Here is a 14,002-nt window from a genome sequence, read left to right on the forward strand (position 1 = left end):
CAGGTATAATCGCAGGGATGGTAAGATCTGCAAGTCTATGGAAAGCCTGTTGTCTAACTCGGTTATCAGTATGTTTTAATAAACAATCTGAAAATATTCTATTTACACCATGGATCTGGACCATTATTTCATGGCTTTCCAATGTAAAAACTGTAGTGTTTCAAAAATCTGTGTGGAGAGAAAACAAAACAAAACAACAACAAAAAAAAGCCTTGTCTGTCTGCTCCTGTGTTCAGTGCTCAACAGAAACAGGTTTTTATGTTTAGTTAAGTGTTCTAACAATAGAAATCTGTAATGCAAATATTCCCAATCTCAATGAAAGTAAGCTATAAAATGAGTGTTTCATGTGTCAGTACTGTTGCATCTGATGTGAAAACTGTTTTCTAGAGACCTGCTGCAGTCAATTACCCAAATCAGATTTGCGTATGGACTACCACTTGCATTTGTATCCATCTCATAAACAGTGGGGGTGTGTAGAGAAAACTTGGTCATTTTGTGGTGTTTGTAAAAAACATTCGACATGTGGAACATTCATTACCTAAATCATTAGGAAGCAGGGTTTAATTTTGTATTATAGCACAGAATTGCTTTGAAAATGCAGCTATTAGGAGACATGTCTTTCAGAGATTGCTTTGCTTCTGCATTTCTATATTCTAGCACTTTTGTTACTACCTTTTCCTGCCAATAAATTTTCTTAACAAAGAAGGAAAATTTTGCCTGTGCTTTGAAGGAAGCAGACTAGTTTTAAAGGTTGCTGCAGCTCTGCGTAATGAATGTTGAGATTGCAGAGGTAAGTCAGATCAGAGGGATAGGTAGAAGGACAGTCTGCAGCAAGATTGTGTGATCCAGCAGGCAGCCACCGGATGAGACTGGACTCTATGTTGGTTCTGCTGGGTTTTCATCTGTTATGCTTGAAGAGCCAAACACTGTCTTGCACCTGCAGGTGACCAGCTCTGAGCTGAGGTTAGCTGCCACGATGGATGGGACAGGAGAAATATCCTCCATATAACAGACAAATGAAGTGGTTGCTGCCGTGCCACAAGTTCTGCATGTATTCTTGTATGTAAAGGACCTGGCACTCCCAAGGAGGTAAATTTATATTTACTTAAGTAATAACTAAGGTAGCTGAAAAATACAAATTGGCTTCAGATGGTCTTTAATAAAGACCCTTGTTACCAGTGGTCTGATCCAATAAATGTAGTAGATTCTAAATCACATCTTACATTAAAAGCCTCATAATTAACATGCTTTCAACTGCAAGTTGCATTTTGATTTGCTCTTCAATTCTGGAAATGGACTGAGAGCAGCTATTTCCAATAAGAAACATTCAGCTAAAGATTTGCTCAAAAGAACAGTTGTTGCTTTACATAATACCTGCAGAGACACTGAATTTATCCAAGTATCCTCTAGTGCTATGAATGACATACTGCAGTCAGTAGGTTGGGTATTTTGACTGTACCAAAGCAGTTCTTGGCAGAAAATAGGATGTGCCTCCACAGTGCTGTAGAACCAAGAACTCCATTTATGCATATTTATTTGAAAGATCAGTAAAAATTAATTCATGTCAATCATAAGAGTGCACTAAACTAAATTTAGAAAAGAAAAAAAAAAAAAGTGCAAGGGAAAACATAAACTATATGTACCTGTAGGAAAATATAAGTCTGGCTATAAACATGATTGCTGAACACACATGTAAAGATTGTCTCAATGACCTAATACTTCTGTAAGGGACATTTGTAGCATTAAAATTATACAATGATCATTGAGAGTGCTATCTTTAGTGTGTCAGACCCACCTCTTAACAGTCTTCTTCATTATAAATGTAATGCTTTGATTCAAGTAAGAAAATGATTAGGACAAAATTTGTTATTTTCCAAATCAATCTTTTTTTACTAATCAAAACATCTCTCCTGAAAAGCAGGTAGTGAATCTGGAAACATGTCTGAAGGTTTCTATCAGAGTACTTCCCGTACCTTTATGGCAGTGGAGGCTATCTGGATGTGGTGGAGTCTGCGCAGAGTGCTGTCCCTGTCAATGAAGTAGGAGGCTGCAAGCTGATGCAGAGTCTCCAGAGTCACTGCAGAGCTGTTGGTGCTAGGATCACTTCCTTCTGATCTCTTGCTCAGCTTCCTTTTGTCCACAAAAATTGTGAGTGACTCCTCTCCTGAGTATGGAAACAGAAACCACAGCATTCATCAGTGACATCATCTACAGCTTTTGTTTTGCCAGAAATAAGGTGGCAAGCTATTGTTTTCCACAGCAGTTAGATAAACATCCTGCTGTCATACTTAGCTACTTTAGTGCCTAAGCACATGAATGAGGACTTCCATGGGTCTAGTGGTCTGACCAGTGTTTATCCTCCCTCTCTGACATTTCTGAGAATTTATCCACCTTTATGAAAGTAAAAGACAACACTTTCTATTTTTTCCATATGAAACATCTCTGAAAAATCAACTGAGAATTACTGTTCTTTTCCTTTTTTTTTTTTTTTTTTAATGCCTTGTAAGAATAGCGACAATAAAATTGAACATATTTACATATTTATGCCTAAAAAGGAGTGACACCAGGGATAAATCTTCTACACTAATTCCAACTTTTTATATATAAATATTATGTAGACTTTCAATCTTAATCATATAAAAATGTGTCTGTATACAAGGTTGCTCAATACCTTTGTTGTTTTTTTTAGTATTTAATGTTAACATGAAATAAAACCAAAATAATATTTGCGTCTTTTTGTTATTTCCTTCTTTTGAAATATAAATCTCACTTGATTTCAGAAAAAGAAAGATAATACCTTCTTATAACCTTTATAAACTGTCAATATGTTTATGCTGTGTAATTAATTCAGCAATGATAAGATGCTTGAAACCTGATTTAACAGATCTCTTAAACCAAATTCATATCATGAAAAAGTATAAAAAATATGTAATCAGAAGCTTAATCAGTTTCTTTAAAAGCAAGCAAACAAACAAACAAACAAAAAGGGTCAGGGGGTGTGGAGGAGACAAAAGTAACACTTTCCTAACTTCTAAAGCAGATTTGTTCTTCCAAAAGACAAGAGAAGCTCCAGCATCTTAGGTTGTGGTTTTCTCATTTCTATCCTCTCTAAATAGACATGGGCAAATACTTGAGTTTAGAAAATTTAATTCCCATAGGATAATTAAAAACGAAAACAAAGCAAAATCTCATCCATTTAACTGAGCAGGTTCTTAAAAACATTTTAAGTAAAGAGCTACTGGGAATGTTAAATTTGTAAGGAATATTCTACATTAATTGTTTACATTGTGGATGTTTTTTTTTCCTGTATTTCAGGCTAAACAAGAATTCATTCACTTTGTGTTTTATTTAGACAAAGCTCTTTTCTTCAGAAAATAAAATAGAAAAATAATTTATTGACTAATATTTTCTTCTGTGCAACTTATGTAGAAAGTAACTACTAAAACACTTTTCTCACTTTCCAAACCTTTATTTGGTAGGCAGCATTCTTCTGTGTTAATTTGCTCAAGAGTCAATAAATAATATCATTATACCTGTATTTTATGTGCTGAACAGCTCCACAGAATGCTGTTTCCTCACTCCTGGAAAGGAAACTACACTGATATGGCCTAACTTACCACTCCAGTTTCATTGCTCATGCATCTGCCTTGGTGGCATTTTGCCCATTCAAGGGAAATGATGGCAATTTCAGATGGGCTTATGTGCCAACAAATATAGCTGTAGAGGGATACTGTGTAGGACAAAAACATGACATCTTATTTAAAAGGAGATAATTTTGGTGGTGAGCAATGTTAAATGAAGAACTCATGTCTCTATGCAGAACACATCTGCTGACACACACAGCTACTTCTGCTTGAAGAAAATTCATTTGTGTTTGGAGAAAGAGGAATGTGTTCATATTAATTGATTTATACTGTTTCCCAGTCTCTCACAAGTTCAGAGGACAGACAGGCTCTTCAGCCCATACACAGGCAAAACTTGTGTTATCCAGGATTCTCGTATCTAACTAGACCTTCCTGGCTTGCCCAGTATATTCATTTCATCCTGGAAGGGAAAGCTGCTGCCCAGAATATTCCAGCTGGTGTCTACCTCATTTTTTTTGCCACTCTGTTTATGCTTCCCCTTCAGTAGTTTCCTTTTGGGTAATACTTGTTTCCTTTTCTTTTCTTTTCTTTTCTTTTCTTTTCTTTTCTTTTCTTTTCTTTTCTTTTCTTTTCTTTTCTTTTCTTTTCTTTTCTTTTCTTTTCTTTTCTTTTCTTTTCTTTTCTTTTCTTTTCTTTTCTTTTTTTCTTCTCTTCTCTTCTCTTCTCTTCTCTTCTCTTCTCTTCTCTTCTCTTCTCTTCTCTTCTCTTCTCTTCTCTTCTCTTCTCTTCTCTTCTCTTCTCTTCTCTTCTCTTCTCTTCTCTTCTCTTCTCTTCTCTTCTCTCTTCTCTTCTCTTCTCTTCTCTTCTCTTCTCTTCTCTTCTCTTCTCTTCTCTTCTCTTCTCTTCTCTTCTCTTCTCTTCTCTTCTCTTCTCTTCTCTTCTCTTCTCTTCTCTTCTCTTCTCTTCTCTTCTCTTCTCTTCTCTTCTCTTCTCTTCTCTTCTCTTTTATTGTGGTTTGTTTGTTTGTTTGTTTGTTTGTTTGTTTGTTTGTTTGTTTGTTTTGGTGCATGCAGTCATCGAAGCAGGTTTTAATTGCTTGAACTCCAAAAAACAGAAATCAAAACAGTCTCCATAAGTAACAGGATTTCCCCATCCAGTTACCTAATCTGTCTGCTCTAATAAATAGACATGCATTCACATTGTATTTAATTGATGCCAAAACCTCCTGCAAAGCAGACTAGGTTCATTTGGCAGGAGAGGCATAAGCATGTTTTATGAGCACAGGCGTGTGTGCCACATTTTGCCACACCACCCTGATGTGAGATGGTGCGGGTCTTGTGGCCAGATGGGCCATTACCCACACTGGGATGTTGCCACCCTTCCTGCAGTGAGCAGAGGGCTGGAGAAGCACAGAAAAGTCTCATGGCTGGTGCCTTGAGAGAAATTTGCCATCAAAATCTGCTCTAGATTCCAGCACTGTTGGCTTTCAGTTATGCCTATGAAATAAAACCTGCCTTTTCAAAGTTGCCCCGTGACACTAGTCACAATATGAAATGCGTTTCTGAAATGAAGAGCGATGGAGCGAGCTGAGATGGGAGCAAGGGGCTATGGGCTTTGTGCAGTTTTTTGTGGCACTTTAAAGACACAGCTGTATCAGAATAGACAATACCACAACTCGCAGGCAGTAAACACTAAATCAGAGGTCAGTACAGGCAATGCAAAAAAGGTGTAATTTTTCATTAGGAGATTTCATTTGCTTTTTTCCTTTTTCCAGGTGTCTCAACTAATGTATTTAGATTAAAGTGAATATTGGAAGCTCAATCAGCTTTCCACTGAAAATCTGGACAGTAGAAGGGGAAAAAAAAAGAAAAAAAAAAAAAAGAGGTTCTTTGTGTTTCACTGGGCAGTGAACAAACTTCTGGTTTAAACTCAGAGAGTCCTTTCAATTGATCTATGTTAGAGATTAGTAGAGACAGTGAGGCTGTTTCCATCAAAATCATATTTCAACAGAATGCTGATAAGCTTTATTATTAAAAGAGACTCTGTTTGTTTTTCTCCCATCAGAAACAGTTGCTCTTCAGGGGGTGAAGATCAGAGTAGTGATAAAAATCCTCCCATTTCCAAAAAGAACCTTGAAAAAGAACAGTGTTGTATGTTGCTTTGTTTTGTTTTTATTAGAAAATGTCAAGAAAAATAACCTTTGAATCTCTTCACAGCTATCACATCATCCTATCCTCATGGTATTGTTTGACCCCATACTTTCTGCAGCAGTTGCCAGTGGGTGCGTTTTGGCAGGCAGGATCCCCTGCCAGCATCCTACGCTCATCCCCAGCCCTGTAGTCTCTGTCCCTGCTCCATAACAGATATGTTTTGTTTCTGTAACTGTATTGAAATGATTTTGCATGTTTGTTTTGATTTAGATCACATCAGATTACATTTCCCAAGGTTGAGCGAAGGCACACAGCTGGAGTGAAGGGGCCTTTGATGTAAAAATGAAGGAAGCTCTTTCTCCTCAAAAATCTCTGCATCGTTCTTGAATGGCATGCCAAACTAATTCATCACTAATATTCTCAGGCACTGTGGTACAATCAGATACAGTTCAAAAGTATTTGATGTTCAAAAGGCATTTTGCATATTCAGGAAGTATTTAATCTTACAGCGCTGATATAGCAATTGCTAGATAAAGCATTAAAGTGGACTGAAAAACAAAGACCTCCACCATACTTTGTTACTTGGGCTCTACCATGTAACTGGAGAGTTGTAACAGGGTTCCCTTTTGCACCCAGAACTGTTGGCTTTGTAAAGCAACACCATTGATTCATGTTTAATTACTGGAAGACAACTTGAATTTTAAATTTATTTAGGAAAAATTAAACCCATGCCAAAAGAAACTCTTCTGTCACACTTGAAACATGAATGTATTTATTTATTTATTTATTTATTTATGAACTAGTTATAGTCTGAAAATGGCTAAAAAGACACCCAGGCTTTAGCTAAAAATTAACTGTAGTTGTAGAAAACTATTCAAGGTTATGTATTTTAAAAACTGAAATGGATTATGGCAGGGAATACAAAGAAAAAGTGGTTATTCAGCACTGGATCCATACAACTGTGTCTTCTGTAGGCTCTAAAAGCAGTATTCTCTCTACTTCACGAAATTCAAGAGTCAGTCTACTTCATTTTCTCAGGGTTAAAAGAGATAAAAACATTTGGTCATCCTTACAAAAAATCCTCACATGATCCAATGACTGGTTCAAGAAATTAGCAGACTTATATGCTGATGCTTTATTACCATGTAGCTGCTGCCACTGATACAGATATTCAGCTGGGGACTGGGGACTGACATTCACACTACAGACTGACCTTGGCACAATATATACTAAAATCCCTGTGAGCCTTGGAATTTGCAAGCCTATACCTTAGCCTATATATTTCTTTCTTTCTAGATTTATTTTGCAGGATTTTTACTTATAAGTTAAATGACTGAGTTGAGATAAATATTCTATGAGCTGTTTTTAAGAAATGAAATAAAATAAGTATGTAGAAATTTACCTAGACAAATAACCCATCCATTTATATATGACTCCTAAACAGCAGTTTATAAATGGCATTCAGATATCAGAAAATAATTTTGTGTGTATCTTATTAATATATTCACGAATTATCTAAATAAAAAAATGCAAATAATCTTTTGCATAGTAGAATAGAATAATGCCATAACAACTGTAACTCAATAATATATATAAATCAATATATAAATCAATAATATAAATGTATATTGGAGTAAATGTATTTTGTTACACATAATAATACATCTTCATATGTTTTTAATTTTTAGCCCTATTTTATGCTTCAATTATTTAGAGATTGTTTTCTTGTACCCACAACTTTGTAATGACAAAAGGATCGCGTTCCTTGATGTTTTATATTTTCATGTGTAGACTAGGTAGTGATAGGAAAAAGTAGTGATTCAAGCAACTCTCATCAATTCCTTACAGAAAATGAGGAAATGATAAAAATTAAAATAAAAAAATAAAATATATATAAAAAAAAAAAAAGAGAGAGAGAGAACACTCAGAGCTGGATACATCTCAGCATTGTCCACAGTTACCTACTTGGAGCTCTATATTCATACATGTAGATGTATCTTAAAAAAGATATAAAGGTCTTTGTTTTGTGCACTTCTCAAATGTTTCTTGTTAAATAGAATACCTCAGTTACAATAGCTGTAATGCAATATAGTATTATATGTATATAAAACCATTGTTATAAAAAATCGCTTAGTACCACTAGAAAATCTATTCCTGTATGAATTACAGAACACACCATCAGATCAATTTTCCAAACCTAAGCAGATGCTGATGGAAGTACACAGCTTCAAATACTATATAAATTAATGCTAGACCAGATGTGTCATCATTTCTGTGGTTCAACTGAATAACTGCACATTAATTCCATATATACCATCTGTGAAATTATTTGATTATTTTCTTCCTTGAGCAGATAGGAAGAGAGAAAAAAGAGAATATATCGTTGGGCTTTTTTCTTCCCCTTAGCATCCATTATATTAAACTTACAGACCTAGGGGGGTTTGCATATCCAATAATAAATTTTCAAGGTTCTTTATCACATCAGTTACTTAAGACTGGACTCTCTCTTACTTTTTTTTTCAATACTTTGTACCTTACCTTGAATGAAGTGACACAGAAAGCAAAGATCATATCAGCAGTTAGTGTAAATTATCGTAAATACTTTAGAGTTCATTGAGATTCACTGATTTTCACCAACTGAAAATCTCTCCCATCTCTATATGCAGTGTAATGTATTACTCAAGAGGAATACCAATCAGGGAAGGAAAATCTGACCCTTTCTTTTTTGCAGTTCACAGAATAGTATAGGTGTGAATATCAAATATGTTTGCATAACTGTAATCAATGGAGAGGAGAAAAACAGGAGGTTGGAATTAAACTGATTTGCTGATATCCTTAAATTGTTGTAAAGATAAACTACTTTTTTTTTTTTTTTTTTTTTTTTAATCTCAAAGCTTTCAGAGATATGAGAGATATTTCCTGACCAAAACAAGCGAATGCATTGATGGTCTGGTAATGAGCATTTTGAGCACTTGTCTAACAATAGGAGCAAAAATCTCAAACATTTGAAATTGCCCTTTAGCCAGTTGACCTCTAATGCTTTAATTTCATAACAAGCTTGGCAACCTTCTGCAAATTTGTTTTTTTTTAAGAGCAGTTATGGTGTTCCAGCTGCTAAGAGGACCCACTGTCTTCCTCTTGCAGAGCACCAGAATCAGACTAATTTCACCCAAATGCCAGGAATAAGACCAATAATTTCATCATAATGGGTCAGTTAGCTGTAATTTCCTCATCACCAAATCTACCCAGTTTGCTAAGCAACTTTGATATCCTTATGTAAGAACAGTGTGAAACATGGGATCCAATGACATTTTCATCCTCCTACACTTATTCCACGGTGGTGCACTGGGCTTCACAATAATTTTCAGTTCTGTAACTCACTGCTCCATCCTATTTGTTGTAAACCATTAAGGCTTATGGCAGCTAATACTTTTGTATATTATTCAGAAGGATGGACGTTCCTTGCACCGTGCTGTAGGCAAGCAAAAGCATTAAGTATAAATGCAGGAAAAAAAAAAGGGGGGGAGAAAAATAATATTGTGTGTTGTCTCTCACTTGATGAAGAATCTGCTTAACAGCAGTGCTAGTTGAAAGCTGGCAAAGAATTCAGAACTACATTTAATGGAATCAGAGAATAATTTAGGCTGGAAGGAAGTTCAGAAGGTCATACAGCCTAAAGCAGTTCTAATTAGATGAGATGTTCAGGGATTTGTCCAATAAAGTCTTCTCTCACCTTCTAGGATGAAGATTACATGTACGAATCCTCTCTTGCCTCTCTTGTCAAACAGTCCCAGCCATTTTTGGATGGGTTGTGTAAATTTGCAATCTTACTAAAGTAAGCAGGACATGTGTCCCCCTAGAAGAGTGGAGGAAAATGCCTCACCTACTAGTGATGGCCCAGCCCGATACAGCATACATTAACTTGTGGCATCACGGAAAATAGAACTTCCCTAAATTCTCATTTCAGAATGCCCTTGAGGAGTATATTTCTGTGTTTGTGAATAAAGACATGGGAATGTCTCACAAACAACTATGTGCAAGAGTTCCCTTTACAGTCAAAAAAGGATATTCATGAAAGCCAAATAGTCACAAGGGCACACAAATCTTACCACAAGATCATTCATTTGCCAATTTTTCCTTTATGGCCATGAATACAGATGACTGGGAATTCATTAAATAAAATAAATATGTGCACTCTGTTTGGTCTTCTGCTTTTTAGAAGCTGCATAGGTGACAAAGCTTTCAGAATAAAACTCATAATTAAAGAAAAAGTATGATTACATTATTGAAATAAAATAGATGACATACATGTTAAAATATGGACAAGCATCTCTGGGAATTTCCATTCAATCTAGCCCCAAAACAAGAATGAACACATACAGAAAAGTATAGGGTTATTAGCCTCCTTATGAAAGCACTCTTGGAAATTACTATTTTCCCATAATTATTTTAATAATTGAATTTTTCAATGTATTCAGCACCCATCCAATGATAATGGAAGGCTGCAGGTGTGTCTGAAATTATGCCTAAAACTTAAGGCTAGGCACTTAAATCAAAACCTTAAACAGTAAGCTTAGGCACAGTTCTAAGGTCAACATTGTCTCCTTGCAAGTAGTACACTTTTGCAAGTATACAGCAGCTACTGCATTTTAGGGGCTTTCTGAGATGATATTAAGAGAGAGGAGAAAAGGGGACCCTACCCTGGATTCCCTGCAGGAAATCCTATGGGTTTGTGGATCAAATTTAATGTTTAAGATGAAATTGTCAAATGTCTTTTTCTCTAAAGACCTGTCCTTATGTTTTAGTTTTTACTTAGGGCTATACTTTCTAAAATGCATTAAGTCTGAAGCTCTTTTGTGATCAGGGTAATATTGGTGCTTTGTACTTTTGAAATAACAATTATAATTGTGTTAGTCTGTTTTTCTTAGGTTGTTAGGTTCAATTTCAACTTTAAAGTGAATTTGATTATATGGCTGTTTGTACCAAAATTTATGTTAGTTAATAATAAGAAAATAGCTAATAAAAATAACTGTTTTACCACTGCATAATCTTTGCATTACCATACCTGTTGCAGCTAAATCTTTAATTATTGTACATAAATATTTGGTAAAAAATTAATTTCTTTTCTGCAATTAGGTTTACTGTTCAGCTGTGCCACACACATAAGAAAATATATGCTTCTTTCTGAAATATGTACTTTTTGTATGAAAGAAATACACGAAGCAAAATAAAAAAAAAAAAATAATCTAGGAATTTTATTCCAAATTGCTGGTCAACACATGTAATTTATTCTTAAATTTCAAAAGATTGATGGATTTGCTGAAGAGGCACTAGTTTTGAAAATAATGATAGGAATTAGTTCTGTATTGTTATTTTAATATCTCCAGTAAGGCAGAAATTCACCTTGTTTCTAGAATAGTCTTCTCCAAACGAGAGTTACTGTTAGCCATTTCAGTTCTACAAAGCTCAGATATCAGCCAAAAGAGAAAAGGAAGGCTGTCATTTCCTTAATATATGGTTTGAAATCTGTTATGAAATGTGTTAAAGAGAACCATTCCTCAGGTGAATAAAGGATTTTGACAAGACGGTCCTGTTGGAAGGATACTCAATCACTAGAATTATCTTTAATATAATCACCCACCAAGGGATAAAACTGCATTTCTAAAATGTCAGTTCATTTTGTGATGACTCGATGGGTAATCTCAGGCACTAATTATCTTTTATTCGGAACAATTTATGCTCTCCCTTGGACATTAGGCCTCTTCACTGGATTTCTTCAATCCATTTTATGACCAGATCCCAATTACACATCTAGCTACCCTTTCCAAATTAGTCCATGGAGATTTAGAGATGCAGCTTCCATTAAGGTAATGCTAATCGCATGGAAAAGCCTCTCCATCCCATTCTGAGACTTTTAGTCCCACTGGTTAAGCGGAGAGTAGTCCTAAAAAGGGTAGACTGGCAATATATGGACTTCCAAGCAGTCAAAGTCATTTAAAAGTCTCCTAGGTGAAAAGATTTGTCGGAAACAACTGTTACTGGGTTTGTTGCTTTATCTCTGCAGTCCTGCAATGGAGCCAGACACCTGTGTAATTTGTTATTGTGTCAGATTGTTTTAGGGTCCTCTTACTGAAAACTGTTGCTCAATGAGTTCTCAGTTCAGAGCAACATCCCCAAAGGACTAGGATCATGCACACCAGGAACTCAGGCCTAAGTACGTCACTCTTAGCAATGGGCATTCTTTTCTTATTGTCCTTAAAACTGTTTACAAAGAATCAATAAAACAAAGTTTATCATCAGCAGAAGAAGGAGACATAAGGCTGGAAGACAAAACCTGTTCGTGTTCTGTAAAATCTAACCGAGGCATAGTGGCTCAGTTTAGCTGCTCTGGGAACAGAGAACACCACAGTTTTACAAGGAAATCAGTTGACCAATGCTTTTAGTTCAGTCATATCAAACTCGTTCACCATATTTCCAAGCATTAACCCTACCTCCCAAGGTAGCCGATAGTAGGAAGTGTGTCCCATACTTCTTGATAAGGTTTTCTGTGATCTGTTGAAGTGTCGGGCGGCGTCCTAATAGCCTTATGTTACGGAAGAATTCAGGGGCAAGTGGCAGTGGGGAGCCAAGGAAATTTCTTCTTTCAACAGCAAGATTGTTTACTTTCCAGCGGCCAAACTCTCTGCAAAGTAAAGTGATTCTCATTCAGAAATATGTCATTCAGACAGATATCTTAATTTGCAAACTACTCTGCTCTGTTGACTAGCTGGGGGCAACAAGCTGGGTATTACAGCAGGCCTTGACAGTGACAGTGTCATGTATCATAGGCATAGGACAACAATAAGTGTTATTTATTGGAAGTGCAGGGAGTATTCCATTACAAAATAACTGTCCAGAAAAAAAAAATAATAATAAAACAATTGGGGATGCTGCTGTTCTTATTGTTTATGTTTAGTCCCTGATATGAATACAGCCTTGAACAAACAGATATGTTAGGAACTGAAAGTCTACTAATAATTTTTCAAACTTTGAAACAAAAGAAATAAATAGTTTTGTTAACATAAGGCAACTTTTAAAAATATTTCAAGAAATGGCCCATGTTATTTTCTTTTTGATAATAAGCCACTTAGGTACATAGCTAGCTAATTTGAGCAACATACATTATCACACCACATTTTACTTTACTATGATGTTTCCAAAGTTTGCTGTAGTTTTAGTCTTCATTTTGAAGAAATATACAGGTAGTATGTCTGATTCCTAAAACAGATCACTTTTCAATTGTAGGAGGGATAAAAATTAATTCATAGACTTGTCCCCTGCCTCCCTGCAAAATACATCACTGAGAACAGTGAAAATCACAGGTCAATTACACGGTAATAAACACATCTTTTATCCATTTACATACCAATTAAGATACCAGGTACAGTTTTTACCATTGCTCTCAAAATCTAGACAAGACACTGAATGTCTGCAGCAACTTTGCTTTTCCAAGATACACCAACAGCAACTTTGGTTACAGACTCGAATGTAAGAATTAAGTCCAAGACAACCTTTGGACTGTTGTTTAGCTTTTCCAAGTCCTCTGTCAATTAAGATTTGCCCTCAGATAAAGTTGTAAAAAAGCAAATAGATTAGCGATCTTGAAAGACCCTACTGAAGGTCCCAGCTAAATATAATAAAACATTCGTTTTCAAAATTAATGCAAAACACAAAAATCATGGTTGTAGCTAATATATAACATTTGTGTGATATTTGAAACAAAACAGTTTCATGGGGCTGAATGAGTAGTATGAACTGTATAATACATAAACATTTTTTTCTGTTTTCAATACTTTTAAGTCCAAGTCTATGAGTAGAACTCAAATTAATACATTTTTATAGTCCTTCTTTCTAGCAACCTCCTACTTCTCTTGAAGATCCCAATTGCCTTGCCCCCAGGGTAGCTTAGACATGCACATGATAGATGACAATTTGGTGCAGCTTCAGTGAACTGCCTTCCCTCTCAGACGCACTCTTGCAGATGATTTTTTTCTCAAAAATAAATTGGCAGAATTATAGTAGAATGAGTATTATGTAACTTAGTTGATCTTTAATGTAATTTACCACTCAAGAACACAGAACTAATCAGATGCCCACTGTTTCTTAAAGACTCTGTATATTTTCTATATGCCTAAATTGGTATCTGAAAATTGTTATTTTATAGATGGTTGATTGTTTTGGTTTGGTTTGGTTATGTTTTGTTTGTTTTTTAATTCATTTGCCATTTGT

General features: G+C 35.4%; 1 protein-coding gene across 5 annotated transcripts in view; it reads right to left on the reverse strand.

Annotated features, from left to right (window-relative positions):
- The window catches only part of BRINP3 (BMP/retinoic acid inducible neural specific 3), a 199,262-nt gene that overhangs the window by 72,828 nt on the left and 112,432 nt on the right, over positions 1 to 14,002 (reverse strand). For all 5 annotated transcript variants that reach the window (XM_068690176.1, XM_068690173.1, XM_068690177.1 and 2 more), the window contains 2 exons: positions 12,226 to 12,416; positions 1,974 to 2,164 (listed from right to left, as the gene is read on the reverse strand). In XM_068690176.1, coding sequence (XP_068546277.1) covers positions 1,974 to 2,164; positions 12,226 to 12,416 — 382 coding nt within the window. The remainder of the gene's footprint in view (positions 1 to 1,973; positions 2,165 to 12,225; positions 12,417 to 14,002) is intronic.

The sequence above is a fragment of the Anas acuta genome, chromosome 8 (genome assembly GCF_963932015.1).
Source record: "Anas acuta chromosome 8, bAnaAcu1.1, whole genome shotgun sequence".
NCBI classification, from domain to species: domain Eukaryota; kingdom Metazoa; phylum Chordata; class Aves; order Anseriformes; family Anatidae; genus Anas; species Anas acuta.